Here is a 25,922-nt window from a genome sequence, read left to right on the forward strand (position 1 = left end):
CACTTAGGGAAAATATAAAAGAACTAAGGTTGAAATATCAGGGGTTGGTTCCCCCAATACCTATGACTTGGTTAAACTTTTTGCTTCTTGAGATCCAGGCAAATCGGATCTCTGGGCATGTTAAAAAATGACATTCTTTGATATTTGGGGTTTCATACAGACTGTTGCAGGGTCTAAAAAGGCCTTTGTTTTACAGCTTATTTATAATGACTTCTAGCCCTTTTCTACCTTCTGGCTTGGGAAATAATGCTTCTGGCCAGAAAAGATAGTGCAATCCTTAAGTTAAATACAGATGCATACAGCGATTGTAACCCAGCAACATTTCTCTTGATATCTCATGCTTCTTAGTTAATATTAGTTTCCACTTAGTGGAGAAAAAGAGTTTGTCCTGCAGCCACTCATATGGAGGCTTCTATATGGACCACAATATCTCTACCTAGTAATACCGTGGGACTTTCAGGAATTATTAAATTGGTATGACTAAACAGAAAGTTGTTTCAACTATAACTAAGGGGCTGAGAAAGTATTCTATAAAGGTCTTTTGCTGACACATCCATCATTGTCACATTAGGGGAGTAGAGAAAGTCAAGTTTGAAAAGCAGAACAAAGACACCCACTCCAATTTCCAGAAGAAAGTTTACTTTCCTCCATTCCACCTTCAGAATCATCCAAGGATTTTGAAGAGTTTGGAACCCAAAGAGGATGGCAGCTGTTAGAGCTGGGGAATTGATCTCTAGGAACTATCAGTCTTGCTGGACCATTTGTGATATTGGTCCTGGACTCAGTGGTGTATGCCTCATTAATCAGCACACCCTTCAGGGGTCACCACCACTGGTTGGAGAGTGTTCAGGTGGCTTTCTATTGTTTTCTAAGCATTTCTTGGGATTGCCACAGTGTTAGCAGTTAGCAGGTGCCACTCAGCGACTTGGATTTTTACAAAACCATATTGTGTTAGCTAGAGTCCTGTTCTTCTCTTGTCTTTACTCTTCTACTTTTATGACTCGTCATGTTTCCTATTGTAAAATCTGAAGTGCCCACATTCAGAAAGTTCTTCACAGAGTTATTAAGACGAGAATGCTAGCTTGAGTTAGGGAGGCAGCAAGGAATTGGTCCCTGGAAATCCACCAGTCTGCTGGTTCATTTCTCATTTATACATAATACACAAACAGCCTTAAAAATATCTGTCTGCAGAGAGCAATAAGATACCTAACACAGAGGGTTGTATCTTGAGGTCCATATTGTCACAGACAGAAGAAGCTTCAGTCCATTCAGATACAAATCTTGTGCAAAACTCTGTCTCACTGTGATAAGGGAACCAGCCAATGCACAAAAATACCTTTGTCTTTTGTGTAATCAGTTGGCTCCCAGGAAGTAGTTTATTGTCCATTTTTTGGCATAAACACAGAGTCCTGGTGGGTTCTGGTTGGCATATTTGTTTCTTTTTGGAGTGTGAGTCCAGCCTTTATAAATTACTGTTTTAGTCCCTGATTAAGCCTGGGCCAAATTCTTGAGCCAAACTTTTACATCAGCTTCTGATAGGTCATGAGATGTGCTGAGCAGTAGATATAAATTATGACTACACCTCCTGATTATTTCTAGGCAAGTTTCTTGGGTTAAGCTTTCTAATTATTCTCAGGCCAAGACCCTGAGCCAAGCTGAATCGCGTGATCTTCAAAGCAGCCCACTGACTGAAAACATTTCTTTCTCTTGCTAGTTTGTAATAACCCTGAACCCCAACCTCATAGTGGGAAACACATTTGAGTCCTTATTTTGATTGACAGAGAGCTTTCTTCTCGTGCTTTTTTTTTCTCTTTAATCTCAACTTTGTTTCTCAGCTTCTTACTTTTTTTTTAATTAAGGCAAAGATCTCTGGGTATAATTACAGACAAAGGGATACTATTACATCTTGGTGCATTGTTGAGACTACACATAAGTTTCTGCATGGGCTGGGAAGGAAATAATTCATCAGAATGGTAAAAGTAGGCTTTAAACTTTCAAATTCATTTAAAAAATGTCTTGTTTGTTTTAAGACTTTTTTTTTTTTTCATAAGGAGACTGACAATGAGATGAGATTTAGAGGAGATCCTATGTATGCTACAAGTTTCAGCTTGAGGCTACATCTCAGTGTTACCTGATTATCATTAGACTAATTCTGGTCTGTGACAACTCATCAGGCCATTGACACAAGGAATTCCGATTTGTATCTATAGAATTTACAATTTTTTTTTTTTTTACAGCTATAATGTCTTTCATATTTTTTTCTATGCAGTGTTGTGGGCATTTTTACAGACTAGGTATGCAGGTTTCCTTAACACAGTCACTCCTTGTCTTAGTAATTAGTAGTGTAATTTAAAAAGGTTTGTTTTTGTGATTTCTGTGAAACAAGAGGAATTAAAGATTTCACTATAAATTGTTACCTATAATGGACTTTTTTGTCCCTCAATAATAGATACTTGTGGCACTGTATGGGAGGGATTTGACTGCAAATAAATACTCTTTCCTTTATTTGGAATTTTTTACAAAGATATTATTTTCTTTCACATAAAAGTTACACCATGAGACAAGTTAATTTTTGACTGTTGGGAGGCATTTAGTGGAGACAACGTATCTAACCCAAAATCTCTCTCTCTAACTTTTGCATAAAAAGAATTTTGTGTCAGAATTTTCAACCTAGGAATTCTAACCTTACATCACTCCCTAGTGAAATGAGATTTCTTTCCTACCTGGAGCCTTGTCAATCCATTGTCCAAAACTTACAGTTTTGAAATTCTTTTCCCATTTACATTCTGCCATCAGTGATTAGCCCCCATGTCCTATCTTTAAACAGGCAGCCTCCACTATTAACTGTTGGTAGAAAAACAATGTTAAAGAGCAGATTTTAACCTCTTTGCTTTCCCCATCTAATGAAGGGCCATTCAGACATTCAGTTTCTACAGTTTTGAGCCAGCTGTTCTGCATTGTAATAATTTTGCATTTAAAATGTTTGAAAGTCAATCTTTCTCATTCTCAGAGATTCTAATGTTTCACTGGGAACATGGTTAGGAAAGCCAAAGTTAGTATGAAGACGCTTCCTCTATTAAAATGCCTAGCACAAATTTTATTACTACATAACATTTGCAAGACCTCTGGGGTAACTTTCAAGCCTTTGGGGTTCAGTGGGTCTAGGACAAAAGCAGGGCAGAAAGCTACAGCCTTTCACAGGTGAGTGTCGCTAGTGCTTCTGACTAGCTCCTCCAGATTTACGTGTAAAGGCTATGCTTGCATTTCTAAGCAGCCCCTATTACAGTTTTGGGGGCACAGATGAGACAAAGGAAAAAGATGAAAAAGGATACCCTAACACTTTCTATTTATCCTGGGTAACACCAAAAGGAGGAATTCATCTGTATGACACCTTGTTTAGCGTCTGTTTCTAAATAGCAACAAAGCATCTGTAGACTGCACTCCCCTTGAGTGCACTTGGAAGCCCTGGAACTCCATTGACCCTGAGTCTCTAAATTTATAAACAATAATAATAATGATATTCAACTGGCAACAAGGTGACCATGTGGCCATGTTCCTTATAGGAGGACAGGCCTTCTCAAAGAGGCATAATTTCAATAATATTTAACAACTAGGTCTTTTTGCTTTTCAAAAAAACCTCTAGATGTTGTAAACATTGTAAAATTGCCCCTGCACCTTTGGGAACCATACGAGGTAAGTCTACAGTACACAATTTTCCAAAGTCAAGGAGACAAATCTCTAGAGAACTGTCAAATGCTATTTCTGAGCACCCTATCTGACTCCTTCAACCGGGGCTCAGAATAGTTGTATAAAAACATCTCTTATTGTGCAATCCCAGTAAACCTCCAACTTTACTGCTGCCACTATAACAAATGCACAATCAATATTATGCTACTAAGGTTTAAATTTCCTTCTCATTGCAGTAAAGTTATACACATAAAGCTGGACTTGAGACAGTTCCCTGATGAACCTGATAGACATACACAGGCTTTCCAACATTTCTACCAACAGTTTCATCTTATGTGCAGAAATGCAGTGCAACTTTTAAGCTACATTTTAACTACAGCTGAAAAACAGGCAGCACTGCAGACAGCAAAGGAATTTGACGATGAACAACGGACATCCTATAGTCAGTCAAAAAATAAACAGAAGTGAAGGACGAAAAATGTGTAAAAAAAAGACAGAATTACTATTTCCAACAGAAAGAAAAACAGTGTTGTTTGAAAACCCCAAATGAAGCCTTAGTAAACCTACAGGTGAATAGAAAAGAAATGACTTTCTACTGTGCATATTAGCAGGCTTCAAAAGAAACAGAACAAAACTTGTTAATTACTCTGAACTGTCCTTGTTGAAATCAGAAACTAGAAAAAATCTCACAGGTTATTTGGAAAGGCTGAGAGAAGCTTTAGCAAAACATTCATCTCCATCTCCTAATTCAATCAAGGGAGACACAATTTTAAAATACTAGTTTGTTTCTCAGCCATCCTCTAATATCAGAACAAAACTACAGAAGCAGGCCATGGAATCAGATAGCACTGTGGAAAACTTTCTGGGGTGGCTTTTTTGATCTTTTAAAACAAGAACTGGAAAGAGGAGACCTAGAAAGTAGAAGAGAGTCACAAGAGAATGAGAAAGGCATTACTGGCCACTTCAGAGGCCTACAAAATCCAGAATCTCCAAGATGCACCTGCTGATTTCTACTAGTGTGACAAGCTAGGGCACTTTCAAATGAATTGCTGAGGCAGAAAAATAATATATCTCAAGTTTCTCCAGCCTATGAGGGAGACCAGTGAAAGTAGGAGTGTTCCCAGAGACTTAGGTCACCTGGTCCAGTGTATATTTCCCGGATTGTTCAGCAGGAATAATGGTTCCCCAGTTCTACCAGCCATTGTGATCTACAGGATTCAAGTAATTCTGGAGGTAAAATGGAAATTATACAACAACAACAACATTTTTCTAAATTCTAGAGCCAGTTTCTCTCTTCTTCTCTCCAATCCAGGGCTCTCCTCCTCCAATAGTGAAGAGAGTTAGCTAGCTTGCCTTCTATAGACAGAACGAGAAGTGTCCCCAGAAACTTCTCGGCCCACTGATCAGTGCCTCATTTCCACGTAAGATAGAAAGTAGCCTGTAAAAAAACTTTCAAGCAGCAGGCACCAATAAATGAACTAGAACAGAAAGTTGTGTCTGAAGACCTGACTGCAGCTACACAGAGAGAAGAACCTCCAGCTCACTCAGAAAATTGCAGAAACTTCAAGCTTACTCAAATGGGAACACAAGGCCTGAAATAGAAATGCATTTGTCCATTTTATAATCAGTGGACTTCCAGAAATATTTCTTTTCCTTTGGTGAACATAAAGAGAGTGGGAGAGTGGGAGCAAGTGCCTTCTAGGAAACAATTTTCTTTTCTTCCTGGATTGTGAACCCTACCCCTATGAATCATTAGTTCAGCCTCAGATCAGTTCTGGACAAAATCCTAGGCCACAGATTCACTTCAGCTTCTGAAAGGTGGTTGGCTAAGCTGAGTAGCCCTTATGAATATTTACTTTAGCCACTAATAGGTACTGGGCCGAGGTCTCAGGCTGAGCTTTCCGATTGGGCTGGGATCTAAGGCCCCAGGTCGAACGACGTCACACACTTTTTAAGACAGCCCACAGACTAAGTGCATTTCTTACCATTCAAAACTCACAAAATCGCTAAATCCAACTTTCATATTGGTTAACCCATTTTGACCACATCACTGCTGGCATCGAGCTTTTTGATTTCACTTATTAACCTTTCTCTTCAACCTTAGTGCTCTTTAGTCTTTGAAAATATGTCTGGGATCTTTATTTTTCTGAAACATAGAAAATAAATCCCCAGTATTACCTTAGATAAGTAGAGACAGTTATGTGTTTGTGTACTGGTGAGATGACAATAATAGCAAGATTGTGATGGGCTTCCTGGGAACACACTAATGCACTGCTAAACTATCTGGCAAAAATTAAAAAAAAAAAGAATATTGGGTCTCAAAATCTAAATCTCAGCTCTCTCAGACTTCAGTACAGTACCTGGGTCTGGTCTTATCAGAAGATGCCAATGTACAGGGTCATGAAACAATTCAGCCCATTTTTCTTAACAGTTAAGAATATTCTTGGGCATTATTTGATTTTTCAGATGGCAGGTACCTCAGTACAGAGAAGTAGCTCATCTTTAATACCACCTCACAGAAGAAACTAAAGCAGATAAAACTCACTGGTTAACTTAAGAACCTAGTACTCAAAAAATTTAGCCAGTTAAGCAAATCTTACTTAAGGCAGAAGCCCTCGGTTTTTTCATAGTAAAGGTATTTAATTTCCATATATCAGAAATAGAGAAAACAGACGTTGAAATTATGGATGAGTCTTGAGGTCCAGCTCAACATCCAGTGGTGTACTTAAGAAAGAAACTCAGCTTGGTTTCTAAAAAGAAATGGGTAACCCACCTCTGAGCAGCTGTGTCAGTGACATTGTTGGTGCCAGAAACTATCAGGTTAAACATGAAAATAACATATCTGTTTCTACACCACCCAGTATAGCAGTACTGTGTTTCCTTAAAAATGTCTCCTGTGAACTGACAGTCACCTCCTTAAATATCAGGTTTGCTGCTGAAGGAACTGCAGCCCATTTGAAAGCCTGTATTGCCTGAACCCAGCAGCATTCTATCAGGGGAAATTTGAGCTTCTGAACATGATTGCATACGTATAGCGGTGTAAACCAGTGAAATAAATAATAAACACTTCTGTTGATATTCTCTGTAAAGTTAAATTAATGAAAACACTCTTAGAAGGCAATCAGCTTAATTAAAAATGGAGATTTATGCTACATGTGTATTGAAGACGTTCATGTTTGTCTCCTCATAAATCTTGTTTCCTTGAAAACCTTTTTTCTTTCAAACTACTAAATTACCTTTCTCCACTCTCTCTTGACACATTTGGTGCATGCATAAAAGGTTCTTGGATAAAAGCTGGTGATGAGGGACATCTTGAGGCTAACAGAAAAGGCATCACCCATTGTCTTTTATGAGATATCTGCATTTCTTATGTAGCTCTTGGAATTAGAAATGAATAATGCCTCTGAAAATGAAAGCCCGACTCTTCCTTACAGCTCTGAGTTTTATTTGGAGACGTGGTCTCACTCTGTCACCGGGCTGGAGTGCAGTGGTACACCATCAAATCATTGCAACCTCTGCCTCCTAGGTTCAAATGATTCTCCTGCCTCAGCTCCAAATTAGATGAGACTAAAAGTGCCCACCAACATGCCCAGCTAATTTCTGTATTTTTAGTAGAGATGGGGTTTCACCACGTTGGCCATGATCCCTTGAATTCTTGTTCCCCAAACATGGGCCTCCTAAAGTGCTGTGATTACAGCTGTGTGTCACCATGCCCAGCATCAGTGAGGCTTTTTTATTAGGCCCTGGAAGCTATTCATATCCCAGTTCTTAAAGGGCCTCAGCAAGAGGTCAATAATCCAATCGCAAATTGGTAAAATAAAATTTTATAACTTCTGGAACTTCTGTTTTCTGTGTGGTTACATATGTGTTATGTACATATTTTAAAAATCTAATTAATTAACTTAGTGAAGAATAGGTAGTTGAACTAAACATTTTGCTTCCAAAGAAATGAAGGCTGTTGCACTTTTCAGTTCATGTGGCTTTAACTTATGAAAAACAAAAAGCACCTAAGGCCTGAAGATGTACAAAAATAATCACTCCTTTAACAATGCTGTAATAAATCATACTTTACCTGCACCCAGACCATAATTTTATAAACTCACCATGTTTTACATTCAAGTTATTAATTTTATTATTATACATTAAGAATTAGGGTACATGTGCACAATGTGCAGGTTGGTTACATATGTATACATGTGCCATGCTGGAGTGCTGCACCCGTTAACTCATCATTTAGCATGAGGTATATCTCCTAATGCTATCCTACCCCTCCCCCCACCCCACAACAGTCCCCAGAGTGTGATGCTCCCCTTCCAGTGTCCATGTGATCTCATTGTTCAATACCCACCTATGAATGAGAATATGCAGTGTTTGGTTTTTTGTTCTTGCAATAGTTTACTGAGAATGATCATTTCCAATTTCAGCCATGTCCCTACAAAGGACATGAACTCATCATTTTTTATGGCTGCATAGTATTTCATGGTGTATATGTGCCACATTTTCTTAATCCATCTATCATTGTTGGACATTTGGGTTGGTTCCAAGTCTTTGCTATTGTGAATACTGCCACAATAAATATACATGTGCATATGTCTTCATAGCAGCGTGATTTACAGTCCTTTGGGTATATACCCAGTAATGAGTTGGCTGGGTCAAATGGTATTTCTAGTTCTACATCCCTGATGAATCACCACACTGACTTCCACAAGGGTTGAACTAGTTTACAGTCCCACCAACAGTGTAAAAGTATTCCTATTTCTCCACATCCTCTCCAGAATCTGTTGTTTCCTGACATTTTAATGATTGCCATTCTAACTGGTGTGAGATGATATCTCATTGTGGTTTTGATTTGTATTTCTCTGATGGCCAGTGATGATGAGCATTTTTTCATGTGTCTTTTGGCTGCATAAATGTCTTCTTTTGAGAAGTGTCTGTTCCTATCCTTTGCCTACTTTTTGATGGGGTTGTTTATTTTCTTCTTGTAAATTTGTTTGAATTCATTGTAGATTCTGGATATTAGTCCTTTGTCAGATGAGTAGGTTGCAAAAATTTACTCCCATTTTGTAGGTTGCCTGTTCACTCTGATGGTAGTTTCTTTTGCTGTGCAGAAGCTCTTTAGTGTAATTAGATCCCATTTGTCAATTTTGGCTTTTGTTGCCATTGCTTTTGGTGTTTTAGATATGAAGTCCTTACCCATGCCTATGTCCTGAATGGTAATGTCTAAGTTCTCTTCTAAGGTTTTTATGGTTTTTGGTCTAACGTTTAAGTCTGTAATCCCTCTTCAATTAATTTTTGTATAAAGTGTAAGGAACGGATCCAGTTTCAGCTTTCTATATATGGCTAGCCAGTCTTCCCCGCACCATTGATTAAATAGGGAATCGTTTCCCCATTGCTTGTTTTTCTCAGGTTTGTCAAAGATCAGATAGTTGTAGATATGCAGCATTATTTCTGAGGGCTCTCTTTTGTTCCATTGATCTATATCCCTGTTTTTATACTAGTACCATGCTGTTTTGGTTACTGTAGCCTTCTGGTATAGTTTGAAGTCAGGTAGCGTGATGCCTCCAGCTTAGTTCTTTTGGCTTAGTATTGGCTTGCCAATGTGGGCTCTTTGTTGGTTCCATGTGAACTTTAAAGTAGTTTTTTCCAATTCTGTGAAGAAAGTCATTTGAAGCTTGATGGGGATGGCATTGAGTCTAAAAAATACCTTGGGCAGTATGGCCATTTTCATGATATTTACTCTTCCTACCCATGAACATGGAATGTTCTTCCATTTGTTTGTATCCGCTTTTATTTCATTGAGCAGTGGTTTCTAGTTCTTCTTCAAGTGGTCCTTCACGTCCCTTGTAAGTTGGATTCCTAGGTATTTTATTCTCTTTGAAGCAGTTGTGAGTGGGAGTTCACTCATGATTTGGCTCTCTGTTTGTCTGTTATTGGTGTATAAGAATGCTTGTGATTTTTGTACACTGATTTTGTATCCTGAGACTTTGCTGAAGTTGCTTATCAGGTTAAGGAGATTTAGGGCTGAGACAAAGGGGTTTTCTAGATATACAATCATGTCATCTGCAAACAGGGACAATTTGACTTCTTCTTTTCCTAATCGAATACCCTTTATTTCCTTTTCCTGACTAATTGACCTGGACAGAACTTCCAACACTACATTGTATAAGAGTGGTGAGAGAGGGCATCCCTCTTTACTTCCAACTGTGTGGTCAATTTTGGAATAGGTGTGGTGCGGTGCTGAAACAAACTGATTTTGTGTCAGTTTTCAAAGGGAATGCTTCCAGTTTTTGCCCATTCGGTATGATATTGGCTTTGGGTTTGTCATAGATAGGTCTTATTATTTTGAGATACGTCCCATCAATACCTAATTTATTGAGCGTTTTTAAAATGAAGTGTTGTTGAATTTTGTCAAAGGCCTTTTCTGCATCTATTGAGATAATCATATGGTTTTTGTCTTTGGTTCTGTTTATATGCTGGATTACACTTATTGATTTGCATATATTGAACCATCCTTGCATCCCATGGATGAAGCCCACTTGATCATGGTGGATAAGCATTTTGATGTGTTGCTGGATTCGGTTTGCCAGTATTTTATTGAGGATTTTTGCATCAGTGTTCATCAAGGATATTGGTCTAAAATTCTCTTTTTTCGTTGTGTCTCTGCCAGGCTTTTGTATCAGGATGATGCTGGCCTCATAAAATGTGTTAGGGAGAATTCCCTCTTTTCTATTGATTGGAATAGTTTCAGAAAGAAAGGTACCAGTTCCTCATGTACCTGTGGTAGAATTCTGCTGTGAATCCATCTGGTCCTGGACTCTTTTTGATTGGTAAACTATTGACTATTGACACAATTTCAGAGCCTGTTATTAGTGTATTCAGAGATTCAACTTCTTCCTGTTTTAGTTTTCAGAGGGTGTATGTTTCAAGGAATTTACCCATTTCTTCTAGATTTTCTAGTTTATTTGCGTAGAGGTGATTGTAGTATTCTCTGATGGTCATTTGTATTTCTGTGGGATCGGTGGTGATATCCACTTTATTATTTTTTATTGTGTCTGTTCGATTCTTCTCTTTTTTCATCTTTATTAGTCTTGCTAGCGGTCTATATATTTTGTTGATCCTTTCAAAAAACCAGCTTCTGGATTCATTAGTTTTTTGAAGGATTTTTTGTGTCTCTATTTCCCACAGTTCTGCTCTGATTTTAGTTATTTCTTGCCTTCTGCTAGCTTTTGAATATGTTTGCCTTGCTTTTCTAGGTCTTTTAATTGTGATGTTAGGGGGTCAATTCTGGATCTTTCCTGTTTTCTCTTGTGGGCAATTCAGTGTTATACATTTCCCTCTACACACTGCTCTGAATGTGTCCCAGAGATTCTGGTATGTTGTGTCTTTTTTCTCATTGATTTCAAAGAACATCTTTATTTCTGCCTTCCTTTTATTATGTACCCAGTAGTCATTCAGGAGCAGGTTGTTTAGTTTTCATGTAGTTGAGTGGTTTTGAGTGGGTTTCTTAATCCTGAGTTCTAGTTTGATTGCACTGTGGTCTGAGAGACAGTTTGTTATAATTTCTGTTCTTTTACGTTTGCTGAGGAGAGCTTTACTTCCAACTATGTGGTCAATTTTGGAATAGGTGTGGTGTGGTGCTGAAAAAATGTATATTCTGTTGATTTGGTTTGGAGAGTTCTGTAGATGTCTATTAGGTCCACTTGGTGCAGAACTGAGTTCAATTCCTGGGTATCCTTGTTAACTTTCTGTCTTGTTGATCTGTCTAACGTGGACAGTGGGGTGTTAAAGTCCCCCGTTATTATTGTGTGGGAGTCTAAGTCACTTTGTAGGTCACTCAGGAATTACTTTATGAAACTGGGTGCTCCTCTGTTGAGTGCATACATATTTAGGATAGTTAGCTCTTCTTGTTGAATTGATCCCTTTCCATTATGTAATGGCCTTCTTTGTCTCTTTTGATCTTTGTTGGTTTTATTTCTATTTTATCAGAGACCAGGATTGCCACCCCTGCCTTTTTTTTGTTTTCCCTTTTCTTGGTAGATCTTCCTCCATCATTTAATTTTGAGCCTATGGGTGTCTCTGCACGTGAGATGGGTTTCCTGAATACAGCACACTGATGTGTCTTGATCCTTTATCCAATTTTCCAGTCTGTGTCTTTTAATTGGAGCATTTAGTCCATTTACATTTAAGGTTAATATTGTTATGTGTGAATTGGATCCTGTCATTATGATGCTAGCTGGTTATTTTGCTCATTAGTTGATGCAGTTTCTTCCTAGCCTTGATGGTCTTTACAGTTTGACATGATTTTGTAGTGGCTCATACCAGTTGTTCCTTTCCATGTTTAGTGTTTCCTTCAGGAGGTCTTTTAGATCAGTCCTGGTGGTAACAAAATCTCTCAGCATTTGCTTGTCTGTAAAGAATTTTGTTTCTCCTTCTTCTATGAAGTTTAGTTTGGCTGGATATGAAATTCTGGGTTGAAAATTCTTTTGTTTAAGAATGTTGAATATTGGCCCCCACTCTCTTCTGGCTTGTAGAGTTTCTTCCGACAGATCTACTCTTAGTTTGATGGGCTTCCCCTTGTGGGTAACCCGACCTTTCTCTCTGGCTTCCCTCAAGTTATTAATTGTTAAAAGGTATTATTATAATGTGTAATTGAGAATACTGTATATAAATTTAATCTCCAGGTGAGGTAGAAGAGTAAAAGTTGCTTGTAGTGAAAATAAATTCTAGAAAGACATGGAAATGTACATTTTGCCTAGAGGTAAAGGATTTTCTTTAATTAACGAAAATAAAGCTATCTGTTTACTCAAATTGTGAAAATAGCTTTAAAAAAATTAATCTTGCAAAAGAAAACTCTGCACACCCAGGCACTAGATTGAAAAGGGTGTTAGGTTTTTTTCTGCCATTAAGCATTGAAGTGAAAACACAATAAAAATTTTTTGAAACATTAATCTTCTCTTCAGCAAATTTGTAGAAGGTTGTCAAAACGTTGTAACAAGTTTGTGAAAATCTCACCTCTTTGTCAATCTTTCTAAAGTGAAATATAATTTTACATAAGTTTTCATTAAGCTTAAGGTTAATATTGGGAGACAACTACAAGGGGAAAATTTGTCATTCTGAAAGAGATTATTACATAATATTGAAAGCTGATAAAAATTTTTCTGCCCTTTCAAACATTTCTACCAACTATATTTTGGCAAAAACAATGATTTATGGAAATCTGGATTTGGATATCATAACATTAAACGTCTTAATCCTCTAAAATATTTAGCAGGCTTCCCAGAATAAAATTGTAACCTCGAGGATGTGTTTTCTGAAACCTGTGTTTTGGATGCCTCATAGAGCCCCTGGGGCATAAAAAAAAAAAGTTAAACAGTATTATAAAACGTATTTTAACACATGTGATTTTGACGGTAATATTTTATTTTTTCAGAATATATTTTATTGAGTAATATTAACACAGGTCTCAAAACCACATTAGGTTTTTCATGTTCTTAATATCTGAATATGTGCTATCAATTTTAATTAAGGTGATTATGTTAAGCTGTTGTAAACCACAGAAGTAACCAAATGTCTTTGCCTATTCTGTTTCTAACCACACTAGATGTTTTGCCATGTACAGACATTTAATCTTTATCAAGAATAATGGCTTAAAATTAGCTGTAGAGCTTTACCAGCTGTTGTCAACTGTAGGTTTTTTTATAACAGGAAAATTTACAGAACTTAGGAATAGCTATAAATATTATAGGAACGCTTATAAATATCAAGTAGGACAAAAGTTAAAATAGATTAAACTAACAGAAGAATGAAGCAATCTCTTTAACTTTATTTTAGAACATTTCTAATTCTTGTTTTGTTTTTTGAAGTCAAGTGCACTTTCTTTTAAACTAGTTACAGCTTTTAACACTGTCGATTGGTATACTCCTGTTAAAAAAAAATTGGAACACACTTTTTTTCTCTATGCCTAGTTCCTCTAAAATTCGGAAAGTGTGTGTGATTATTCTTAACTTACAACAATATAACTGTTTTAATCAGTGCAACAAAAAATGTACTTTCATTTGCAACATAACCCAATAGAATAAGCTGGTTGATTTTCTAAGGCTTTGACTGGAAGAGTGTGCCTTCTTTAGTGAATTACATCTGACTTTTAGAACCAATAAAAGCCCTCTAAGAAACCCGGCCTTATGCTTTGTTTACGCAGTCCCAATACAGGTTTTCTAATCTGTGGTAAGAAAAAAAAAAGCCACTTCCTATCAGGCCTAGGAACCACATGCACTTGGAATCTCAAAAAATAGAGGAGTTCTTCCAAATAATATGTATCTAAGGGTGAAACCTATGGCTGGATTCAGCTTTATAATGTCCTATTTAAGATTCCTTGTAGAATAGAGATTCATGAAAGCCCATGAGGAAAGCCCATGTAAAGGTATTTCTCACAGCACTGAACAAAAATTGTCTGGCTAAGTGTAAGACAAGTCTGTTTTGCCAATGACTACAGTTTATCATGATTCATTCTTAACAACAATTAGGACTAGAAAAAAGATATGTGTCTCAAAGCCTGTCACACTCCTATCACCAATTTCTCACTTCATAAGTTATTTTTAATATTTTCTTACAATTTTAATTAACCCTTTTTATTTATTTATTTTTTCTGTCCACCAACTGGTGAGGTCCAGCTACAGTTCTTGGAAAACAGAAAGATATGAGTAATAGAGAAATCTAGAACAATATTCTAATTCTGGGAATGTATTCCACAAATATTTTCAGATAATAGAAGAAAATATGGTTCCTGTTACAGAATTTTTGCTTTGAAGGATCAAATCAAGAAAGCTAAATAAACCCAAGTCTCATGTAACAAAATCTTAACTGGTATAAATATAGCCACAATTATATGGGCATGTTAGCAGCCTTGAAGTATTTCAGTTGTTCTTACTCTCCTTGTCTAGTTGTGACATGCTTTTTCTAATAATCGAAACTGGTTTTCTTTTTTGCCTTAAGTCTATCACACCTTAAAATGTAATGCAAATTAAACCATGCATTAACATGTCTTTCTTCTACAAACTCTTAAACCAACCCTCAGTAGAATCCTACCTACTGTTTTCTACACAACACTCTTCTCCAGCAGAAAGCATCCGGAAAGACCAATACCCAATCTCCTAAGAGAAGTTAGAGTTTTCATTTCTGAGGGAAGACAAAGACAAGTTAGCTAGCTTTCCATATGAAAACAGCAAGGAAATGGTTTCTGGAAGACCCCCAATCAACAGGTAAGGGCCTGATTCCAACGTAATAATCAGACCAAAAAAAAGCGTAGGCACCAGTAAGGGATCTAACACAGAAGCTTGTGCCTGATAGCATGGCTGCAGCAACAGAAATAACAGAACTTTGAGTCCATTCAGATAAAATCTTGTACAATCCTCTCACTCATTCAGATGGGGGAACCAATGCCTGGCATAAGCATGCTGTTTTCTGTATACTTAGAGGGCTTTCCGAAAATAAAGTTTTTGTTTGTTTGCTTGTTTGTTTGTTTGTTTGTGGGCATAAACCCAGTGAGATGTAGTGGGTAATGGCTGAATATTTATTTTTGTATTTGACTGGTTGCTCAACCCATATGAATCATCATTTCAGTCCCTGATTATTCCTGAGTCAGCATCCCAGGACAAGCTTTTACTTTAGGTCCTGTGCCAAGCTAAGCAGTCTTTGCAAATTACCACTTCACACTGCTCCCAGGCAAAGTGCCTGGGTTAAGCTGTCTAATAGGTCCTGGGCCTGGGCAAAGCTAAGTCACACATTCTCCAAGACAGCTTGCAAACTAAGTACATATCTTTATTTTTTAGGCCATAAAAACCTTAAACCCCAGTGGACAACTTATTCAAGCTTCTATCTCTGCTGGCAGAGAGCTTGTTTTGCCAGTTATTTAAACTTTTGCTCCAAACAGTTTCCTTTGTCTACAATCCTTAATTTTCTTAAATGTAAAAGAAAAGACTCTTAGTGTTATCTGAAATGAAAGAAAGGCTGTTACATCCTGGTGCATTGTTAAAAGAACAATATTATCTGAACGTATGACATATTTTTGCAGCTTTCTTTTGATGTCAGGGTCTGTTTGACTAATAAACTTTTCTCTTAAGATTAACTTTATCTTAACTCAATAGGGAAGTAGGAACATGTATTTCACTAAAGCCTCTCTCAGGATTTTTAAAACGCCTCTATAATTTGTATGTCTTTTTAACCTATTATGAATAGTTTAGAGTAATTATGAAGTTTTGTACTGTTCACTAATAAGCCTTCCAGTAGGCTCACTAATATTTTTTCACTCTGATAAAGGATCAATAAGATTCCAATCGAGTTATCAGCAGTTCTTCCTTTCCTATTATGAATAAGAATTCTGTTATCAGTTCAAGTTTTTTCCTTTCCACCCTCCCTTTTTCAAGATTTTGGAAAAGACATGTGGTTCATCCACGGATAAGTCTGCTATCTGTAAAGCTGCATGCTTTATGGCAACAGCTAGGGTTTGGATTAGGAGTAATGTATCATCTATTCAGGTATGATTAAGCACTTGAATTAGATTTTGAAATATCACTGTATGTCCACTGGTGTCGTCAGGGGACATTTGCTTAAGTTTTTCTTTTTTTTATCTAAGTCCCTACAATGAGAAGAAAATTTCTACTATACTAGCATCACATCTATGCAGTATTTTCTGCAGGGGCAACAGTGAGGTTGGGGTTTCTTTAGTGGCACAAGAAGACAAGCTGATGAAAAGGCAATTGGAGATTCTAAATGAAGGTGGCATGTATGGCATTTAGAAGATATATTTGAGTGTTCCTCAGGGGCTTGTCTCTGACTTAATGAATTATCGCTTTGAAACTTGCCTGTTATCACTGCCAAGAGGGCAGAGTCAGTTTTACCATGCTTAGAAACATCTGAGTTTTCTCCCAAGTCAAAGCAAGGTTGAATAAAAAAAGAAAAAATCAAACTCTTTTCTTTGCCATCTGAAGAAAATATGTATCTGTTGAATAGTACTAAAATGAACACGTCCCTCAGAAAGCTAGGCATGTCTGTCCTGGAGTTGTTAGGGCTGTTGTGCCCTTGAGCAATAAATACATAAGTAAGCCACTTTCTTTCTTCAGAGTCTCACAGTCAATGAAATTTCCGCATTTCAGCAGTAATCTAGAGAGGTTCACACTGCAGACAGTTTGTGAACTTTCTAAAGAAATATAGAAAAAAATCTTCCTATTATCTTTTTCCCCCTTTTGAAATAGCCCTGACTGAATAGAAAGATAGGATATTCCTTGATTTTGCATTCCTCTTGTCTTTTCTGAGTCTGGTGACTGACATAGTTGTCCCTCATGGATGCAAGCTAAACCTTCACCCACAGTTCCAGAGGAGCTAGAGACCCGGACAAGTAACGTTTACCTGCACAGGCTTTAGCTCTCCACTGGTGACTCCTGGTTGATTTCTTAAGCCTACTCAACCCAGAATATAACCAAAGTAACTTGGGAACCTAAAAAAAAAGATGGTACAGTCATTGGATTCTAGCAAGACACTGGTATAGAGTAAGAATTTTAATGCTATTTGTGGCTTCCCTTGCTATGGCTTAGAAAAAATATTGAAATTGCAGGAAACAAGATCGATTGACTTTGAAACATAAAATTCTCTGTTAGTTTAAATGTCATTGCTGCTGGAGGAAGAAGGTGTGCCTCAAAACAAGTAAAGCTTGTATGGCTGGCTTTCATAAGGCAGTACCTAGCTAAAGTGTGTCTCTCAAAGTCACCTTCTTTCTGATTATTGAAAGTGGAAATTTTCTGTTTACTAATAGGGCACAGAGCCTTATTACTGTTAGAGGGATATAGGAGAGAGAAGAGTTAAAAAACCAAGGGTTTTGTGCAAAGAACTGGCAAGGCTTCCACAGAGAGAAAAAACTCCTTTCACTAGGTTGCATTTTAAGATCTAAAATGTTCCATGAAAATGCTGAACCCCAGGTTTATATACTCAAAAGTTAGAAAAAGAAGGTTAATGCTCTATCACCTGTCCCCACAGTATGCGTCTCTGTAGAAAAAAGATGTGTCTCACAAACATACTCTTTAGATATATGTGGTTGTGTGGAGTTTTTAAAGAGAAATAAGCAGCCAATAAGAGAAATTTTATTTGAGTGTATGCCGTTCCCTAAGGTGACGTGAATACCTATCATCAGTGGACAAAAAGATCCTTATCAAATAAAAATGTTTAGATCACAATTTTGAATTCTTCCTATTTGAAAGAAAAAAATCACAAAATAGCAACTCTTTGAATTATATTTCTAGTGACTGACTTTTACCAGTGAGCTTCCATCTCCAGATCGCAACATTGTATACAAAGAAGAAACAGGAGGGACATTAGCCACACAATGACAAAATATAAATAAATAAAATGCCACAGAAAAGCCTGAAATTTTTGGTGGCAACACTCTGATAGACTGTCAGAAACTGGAGTTAGTTTTGAGGTCCTCACATAACACCGTGATATAGTCTTATCCAGAAATCTTCAATTAACTTAGATATCCTTTCAGTCCTATGTGACAGCTGGATCCTCTGTGAAAGAAAATGGTTGGAACAGAGGCAACTTTTTCAACAGCAGAGGGTGAAAAGAGACTGCCATTGTGTCTCCCAACATCCCTTTCTCCTAAGCTTTGTAAGAATGGCAGGCAATCTATCGCATTTTACCTGGCACTTGCCCAGAGCTTTCTTTGCTCTTCAGAAATTAAAAAAAGAAAAAACAAACAACAAAAACAAACAAACAAAAACTGAGAACAAGGGGCAGATGTGAATGCAAATAGAGGACAAGCTGCAGATATGAATGTAAGTAGTTTGGAATTGCACTCCTACTCACCTTTTTTATTTAATGGATTCTCACTCTGTCACTTAAGCTGGAGTCCAGTTGCAAGATCTTGGGTAACCACAAGCTCCATCTCTGGGATTTATGCCACTCTCTTGCCTTAGCCTACCAAGTAGCTGTCACTACAGGTGCCCACCACCACATGCAGCTAATTTTTTGTATTTTTTATAGACTTCATGGGAGCTTCACCATGTTAGCCAGGATCATCTCAATCTCGATCTCCTTGTGATCTGCCCGCACTGGCCACCCACAGTGCTGTGATAACACGCATGAGCCACCATGCCCAGCTACTAGTGACCTTTTTAATTAAAGCCTTTCCCAGTCCATGAACCAAAAACAAACCTTGCTGTGCCCCTGTGAACCAAAATCTATCAGGTGACACACAGATTTTTTAATCTGAAGAAAATTAAATATTATGAATGCAAAAGGGGAGATGATAGCAAATGCGTAATATGTTAACTTCTGGTGGGGTAGAGTCAGTTGCCCACTCTGAGAAAGAGTCTGATATTTTTATGGAGTCAGAAGAAAGAAAATCTACTGACTAGTTTTGAAGAAAGCACTACTTATCTTTCCTGGGTCCTTGTGCCTGGAACTGTTAATAGCTGATGCAATGACTCAGCTTGGCTCAGGAACTTGACCCTGAGCCCCACAAGAGCTAAAGTGAAAGCATGGCCCAGGACCTTGGCTTGGGACCAGAGGCTAAAATGATAATTTACAGAAATTTGGCTCAGGTCCTGAAGCGTGTTTAGTAACATAAGGTGCCCTTTGTAACACACTGTAGTCCAATATGGACATGTTCTGAAAAAGAGACTATTTCCTGGAAGCAATCTGGTTACACAAAAGACACAACATTTTAATGCGTGGTCTTGTTTTTTTATCTGAGTAGCTGTGGGCATGTCTTAAGCACACACACAAAAAAGTTGGGCTTTTAAAAAAAAATTATTTGCTTGCACCATGGGATTGTACAGGATTCTTAAAATTCTGTCTGCAGCCTGATAGTCCAGGCTGCTTCTCTGCCTGTGGAAATTTTCCCAATAATCCACCACAACTATGTAGCTTTTCTTTGTCAATACTATTGAAGACCTAGAAAGTTTCTGAGGGTCGAAGGCACATTCTTTGAAGTTTCCTATGTGCAAGGCTTTTTGACCCGTGAAGCACCCGACATCTTTGTAAATATTGTAAAATTGTACGTGCCTTCTTAGCAGTCATATCAGAAAAGCCCACAAGAAACAACTCACAAATATCAGAGAAATATTCTCCCTGGAAACAATCAAAACAAAATTTTCTTACTCCAGGTTTTCTCATCTTCTTGATGTAGAGAATCTTTTACTCACATCATCATCAACTTTTCCAGTTTTTACATCCAACCCTCCATGTTCCTTACTACTCCTATAGGAAATGCCCAATGAATGATGGGCCAGTAAAGTGCAAGTTTCTTTTTCATTACAGTGCCTTAAACAAATAAAGTAAGACCTGGGGAAGTTTTATGATACATCAATACATATATAGAGCCTTTCTAATATCTAGCCCTTTTTTTGGGGTCTTAAATGGGAAGACGTTATGTTATTGCTAAGCCAAAATCTTACTGTTTCTGACAAAAAGCCCTATAGTCAACAGAAAGATGCTGGGCCAAAACACATTTCTTCTATAACATGTCAAAGAGAGAAAAGCAGTCAAAGAGAGAAAGAGTGAAGAAAAGACAAGATTCTAATCTCCAGTAGAAAGAGAGACAGAGCCCTTTGAAAAACCTAATTTAAGCCATAGTGATCCCATAGATAAGAAAAAGAAAAAAAGAAAAGTAGAAGAAAAAAGAAAGCAGGACATTTGCCCTTTAGACATCCCAGATCTAAACCTTTCCCAAGCCTGGGCTGAGATGACGTCTTTGGGTCTTTGCATTTTCTGGCATTTCTTCTTTTCTGGATGATACTGCATTCTTCAGTGCCTACAGAAAAGAAAGCTTGTGGTATGCCTGATTCACCTAAAGATCTGCAGGGAATTGTCACCTGTACCAGCACCTGACCTGCTTTCCTCATCACAGATAACATGCAAAGCTGTGTGCAGTGGCTGGACTCAACCAACACTCACTCATGCATCTGCCTCCATTCTGTGCCTGGCACATCCATAGCAAACTGAAACCTAAGCCCATAGTTGGAGTTGAGTGCAGGCTGTAAGATGGGTGTGTAAAATTAGACAAGCAGGCTCAAGGGAAACTTGCACAAGGGTGACATCATCCACAGAGATTGTTGCCTGGTGAAGCGACACCCTAGAGATCTTGTGACAAAGATGACATTCATCACCAGTGGCCAGTGGATTATTCAATTATGCCTATGTAATGGAGCCTCGATAAAAATCAGCAAGACAGTATTCATAGAGCTTTTGGGTAACTGAACACATGCAGTGTTCTAGAAATTTTTGTGCTCATAAAAAGAGACACTGATAATTTTAAAGGCCGTACAGAGTGTAGGTGTCTTTGTTTTGAAAGAAGTTTCTGCCTTTAATAATGTGTCCAGAATTTTAACTTATTAACTAGAGCACACTCTAAGGTAACATAAATCTGCACATTACAAACATTAGAACCTGGATATTTCCACAAAAATGATTCCATAATTCACCAGTACGGTGCAACAAGTTTTACTAAAGTTTTATTCTCTAAAGAGAGATAAAGTTTTCTTTTGTCAACTGGGTAAGAACTAGACATTTATAAAGGAAAATAAAATCAAGTGATACCTCACCACAAATTCTAGTCATATGTTCAGTTTAGGAGAATGATCTCCAGTGAATTTTGTGCCAGAAATATTTATTCTAAAAGAAAAGTCTTTTAATTTATAATTGTGTGTCTCTGAAGGGCTTGTGCCACTGTAAAGTCAAGGGCACCATCTCATACCGTTTTGTGTCCTTCTGGGATGGAAGCTGAGGCTGCCTTATAACCCAGTAGAGGTATTCTAGCATGTAAAAGTAAGAAAAATCAACATTATTACATGATTCTCTGTCAAAAACATCCAATAAATCACAACTCTGGTCTTATATATAGTAGTAGCCATAGATACACATTAGGGCTTCCAAGAAGAATCTAGTACCCAACAGTCTGCTTTTATATTTGGGCTTATGTGAGCGTAAAATAACCACATCTGGGCAAACAAGCTGTTTTATTACTTCTTTTAAAGCTGCAGTGCTCAAAAATGATGTAATAATTTAAATACCTGGCTTGGGCATTTCCGGTTGTGTTTCCAAGCCTTAGCTATGGGTGAAACTGTTTTGGGCTATGAAGATGGATTAGGGCATCTTGCAACTCATGATGCATTTGGTTCAGCTTAGTTCTCGTGTCCTGAGCAGTCAGACTGACAACTAAAACTCATCAGTTTTATTTTCAACATACTTTAACATGGATTCTGTCCCTTGGGCTGAGCTCCAGATCTTCCTCAGCACCTCACACTCTCTCTCATTGGCCTGTTCCAACTCCAACTTAATATTAGAGTGAACAAGGGCCTTAGATTCTTCCAGTACAATTTGATTATATGAGGCAAGCTCCTTAATTTGAATCATAACCTCTTGGGTGAAAGTTCCACTCAAAAATACCTGAGAGACCAGGCCTTTGGCACATGCCTCCCGTGCTGTCAGCTTTCGCCCAGCAAATAACATTTCATTGGCAGATGCTTTACCCATCATTTTTTGAAATGTAATAGTTGAACAGCCATCTGGACTCTGTCCAAAGGTCATATAAGGGGTTTGGAACCAAGCCTTTTCATTAGCCCACACGAGATCACAAAGGGGCAGGATGGATGCACCTAGTCCAATGGCAGGGCCATTGACTGATACAACAATAGGCTTTTTAAATTGAATAAAAGTATTCACAAAGTTCTTGATGGTATCCACCATTTCAAGGCTTGCTCTGTTTCTGTCGTTCCTTAAGCGCTTCACAAAGTACCCAAAATCAAGACCGCAGCAAAAGACACTTCCAGCTGCACTGAACAGCACGAGCTTGCTGTCATCCACAGCAGCGTTATTAAGAGCATTAACTATTTCTTTAATTACTTCTGTATTCAGTGCATTTCTTTCTGTGGATCTAGTTGATAGCACTATCTGGGTGAATCCATCCTCTTTCTTCACTACAATGTCTCTGTATGTGCTGGCACTTTCTGTTAGCTTTATGGTAAAGTACATCTTCTTGATAAAAGGCTGGTCTCTGCTGTCATCAGTAATATTTCTTTGCCCACCTTTCACTCTTGGAACTGAGGTATGCATGTCTGTTGTTCCATTGGCTGCTAATGGGTCTACTAATACCACTATACCTTTTTGGGTAGCTGAACCTGTGGCCATTGAAGCGGTAACTGAGCCAGACATCTGCGACATTGGTGGGTGTATCTGAGTCTTGTTCTCTACTCCAGGCTGTTCTGCACCAGGACGTGACAAAGGGTCCTGGAGGAGTTTCCCTTCTGTCACCTCGAAGACCACCGTGTCCTGCTGATCTGCTGCAATAGGGTACAGTTTCTCAAGTTTCTGAAAGCCACTCACAGTTTTCTTGTCGTTAAAGGGGCTTTTAGGTGCAAGGGTCTTGATAGTTGAATTTATTTTCTCCATATTCTGTGTGTCGGAGAAAAGTGAAGCTGCCTTTCTCCTAACGATCTTGCTGGCAGCAAATAACTTGCTGTTTTTGGATCTGTGGTGTCTATCCGTCACTTGCGTTTTAGGAGAGTTCTTAGAATAGCTCGCTTTTGTAGATCTAGAAGTTCTTCTTCTGGCATTGTTTGTAAAAATTCTACTGGTTCTAGTCCATGTCAGTTTTTTCTGTTTTTCAGTCTGTCGTCTATTAAAATCAAGTATACATTTTTCACAGTTCCTGAGGTGCTGCTCTGGTTCCCAAGTGTCATCCTGTTGGTCGTAACCTTTCCACCGAATCAAATACTCTGTATTCCCGTTTTTGTCTCGTCTTTTGTCAACAATACTTTCAACCTCAAACTCCTGGGAAGCGATGAGGAAAGACACAGGATTGGAGCAGTTGCTGTGCCAACTTTGTTTCAATTGTGTCTCCACATAGCCACTCCTTTCTGCCTCCAGTTCTTCACCAGGTTCTGCATATGGATGAACCTCTTCTATTTCGTCACCACTGGTGTAGTGAAAATTGTGTGAAATAGCGGCTATGCTATGGTACATGATAGCTTGCTCAGTAGCCTCAGGTGAGAGTAGGTAAATCCACAGCCACAACCTTCTGTTGTAGAACAGAAAGCTTTCTTTCTGCTTGTTACTCTTTTGTGTTTGTTTGTTTAATTGTGGTTGCTATGACGATTGTATGGAAGATTCTATTCTTCTAACATTTTTAAAGTTACACTAGCTTGTCTTCAGTAACATATAAAACCTTCACTCCTGTATAATGTACCTCCACTATTTCACTTATTGAGTCCTCAAAATTATACCTTTATTCAGTTTATGTCAAAAACACAAATTAGAGGTAGTTTTTTTATTAAATATATTTGTGTTTTAAGGTACGTGGAGAACAACTTGTGGAAGTGCATGTTGTTAATTGTTTTTTTTTTTCTTTTTGAGATGGAGTCTCACCCTGTCACCCAGGCTGGAGCTCAGTGGTGCTATCTTGGCTCATTGAAAGCTCCATCTCCCGGATTCATGCCATTCTCCTGTGTCAGCCTCCCAAGTAGCTGAGACTACAGGCGCCTGCCACCTTGCCTGTCGAATTTTTTGTACTTTTAGGAGAGACTGGGTTTCACCGTGTTAGCCAGGATTGTCTCGATCTCCTGACCTCGTGATCCACACACCTCAACCTCCCAAAGTGCTGGGATTACAGGTATGAGCCACCGTGCCTGGCCAAATATTATATCTTATATATTTGTACATGTATTTATCTTTACCTTAACCTTTGTTTGTTCATACTGCTTTTGAATGTCTGTCCATTCTGCCCTGAAGTACTCCATGAGACATTTCTTAAAGGGTAGTCTACTTGTAAAGGGTGCCAGCTTTTGTGTGGGAATGTCATAATGTGTCGCTCACCTTCGATGGACAATTTGGTGGATTATAAGGTTTAGGTTTGACAGTTTTTTCTGACATCACTTGGAACATATTAGTCTACTACGTTCTATCATCTTAGTTTTCAGGTGAGTAATCTACTGCTTTTCAGTGGTTATTCAGATAAGCGATTCACTGGCTATTTTTAGGGTCCCTTTTACATGACTAGCTACTTCCTCTCCTTCCTTTGAAAATCCTCAGTATTCCCTTTGTATTTGTTTTAGACAGTTTAATTATCAGGTAAGTTTTAGTTTGTTTCTTCGAGTTTTTTTTACTTGAAGTCTGTTGAGCTACTTGGGTGCTTATTTATTGTCTTAAATTGTTGCATTCTTTATGACTATTTTGTTAAATAGTCTCCATGATCTTTTGTCTCTTCCTTCGAACTTCCAAAATGCATATGTATGGCTCCTTGATGGTGTCCCTCAGGTTTCTAGGCCATATCAATCTGCCTTGCCCCTTTTCAGACTCTGTTGGTGACCAATATATGGTTGACTGCCCCCAAGGGTGGGTATCACAGTGTGGGGACAGTTTGTCAGTTGGTCTCACAAGGCTGATGCATCCCATAGCTCAATTCCCAGACTTAAATCATTGTGGTCTCATTAGCCCACTACAATCTAGAAATCTCTAAATGTGAGGTATCACACAGAGTTCTTTGTCTCATGGCCAAGAAAATTAAAGAGGACAGATGCAAAAAGGTTGAATCAAAACTTTTAAAAGTGAAAGTAAAAAAACTCCTCACAGTGGGGGTGGAATGTGATTGGTTTACCTACTATAAGACTGTGCTTTACAGTTTCTAAAGGCAGAGAAGTAAAGGAATGTACTTAGTGTTCTTGGGGTAAGCGTTATTTGGCTTGGCCCTGAAACTTGGCCTTGGATTCACCTGGAGCTGAAGTCATGATTTGTAGAAGCTACAAGTCTCAGCCTTGGAACTTGGCCCTGGACCAAGAAAGGAGCTGAAGTGACAGCTTGGCCTGAGACCTTGGGCTGGGACCAATCAAAGGATGAAGTAATGTCTCATGGTCACAATAATTAAGGAGGCTGGATGTTGCAAAGTTCAAGTAGGATCTAAAGTAACACAACAGCCATCTGGACTCTGTCCAGATGTCATATAAGGGGTTTGAAACCAAGCCTTTGCATTAGTTCGGAAGAAATCACAAAGAGGCAGTGTGGATGCACCTATTCCAAAGGATGGGCCACTGACTGATACAAAAATAGGCTTTTAAAATTGATTGAAATTGTTCACAAATTTCTTGATGGTGTTCACCGTTTCAAGGCTTGTTCTGTTTCTGTCCTTTAAATACTTCAGAAAGTACCCAAAATCGAGGCCACAGCAAAGGACACTTCCACGTGCACTGAAC

At 38.2% G+C, this 25,922-nt stretch overlaps 1 protein-coding gene across 1 annotated transcript; it reads right to left on the reverse strand.

Annotated features, from left to right (window-relative positions):
• Window positions 1-21,685: 21,685 nt before the first annotated feature.
• Window positions 21,686-23,756, reverse strand: LOC129025889 (testis-specific chromodomain protein Y 1). Its single transcript, XM_054473449.1, has one exon. It carries the CDS (start codon window positions 23,698-23,700, stop codon window positions 21,895-21,897), a length of 1,806 nt encoding a protein of 601 aa, XP_054329424.1. The 5' UTR covers window positions 23,701-23,756; the 3' UTR covers window positions 21,686-21,894.
• Window positions 23,757-25,922: the final 2,166 nt, after the last annotated feature.

The sequence above is a fragment of the Pongo pygmaeus genome, chromosome Y (genome assembly GCF_028885625.2).
Source record: "Pongo pygmaeus isolate AG05252 chromosome Y, NHGRI_mPonPyg2-v2.0_pri, whole genome shotgun sequence".
NCBI classification, from domain to species: Eukaryota; Metazoa; Chordata; class Mammalia; order Primates; family Hominidae; genus Pongo; species Pongo pygmaeus.

Excerpts from the sequence above, each read along its gene's own strand:
- LOC129025889 (XM_054473449.1), bottom strand. The coding sequence starts at position 23,700 with ATGTACCATAGCATAGCCGCTATTTCACACAATTTTCACTACACCAGT.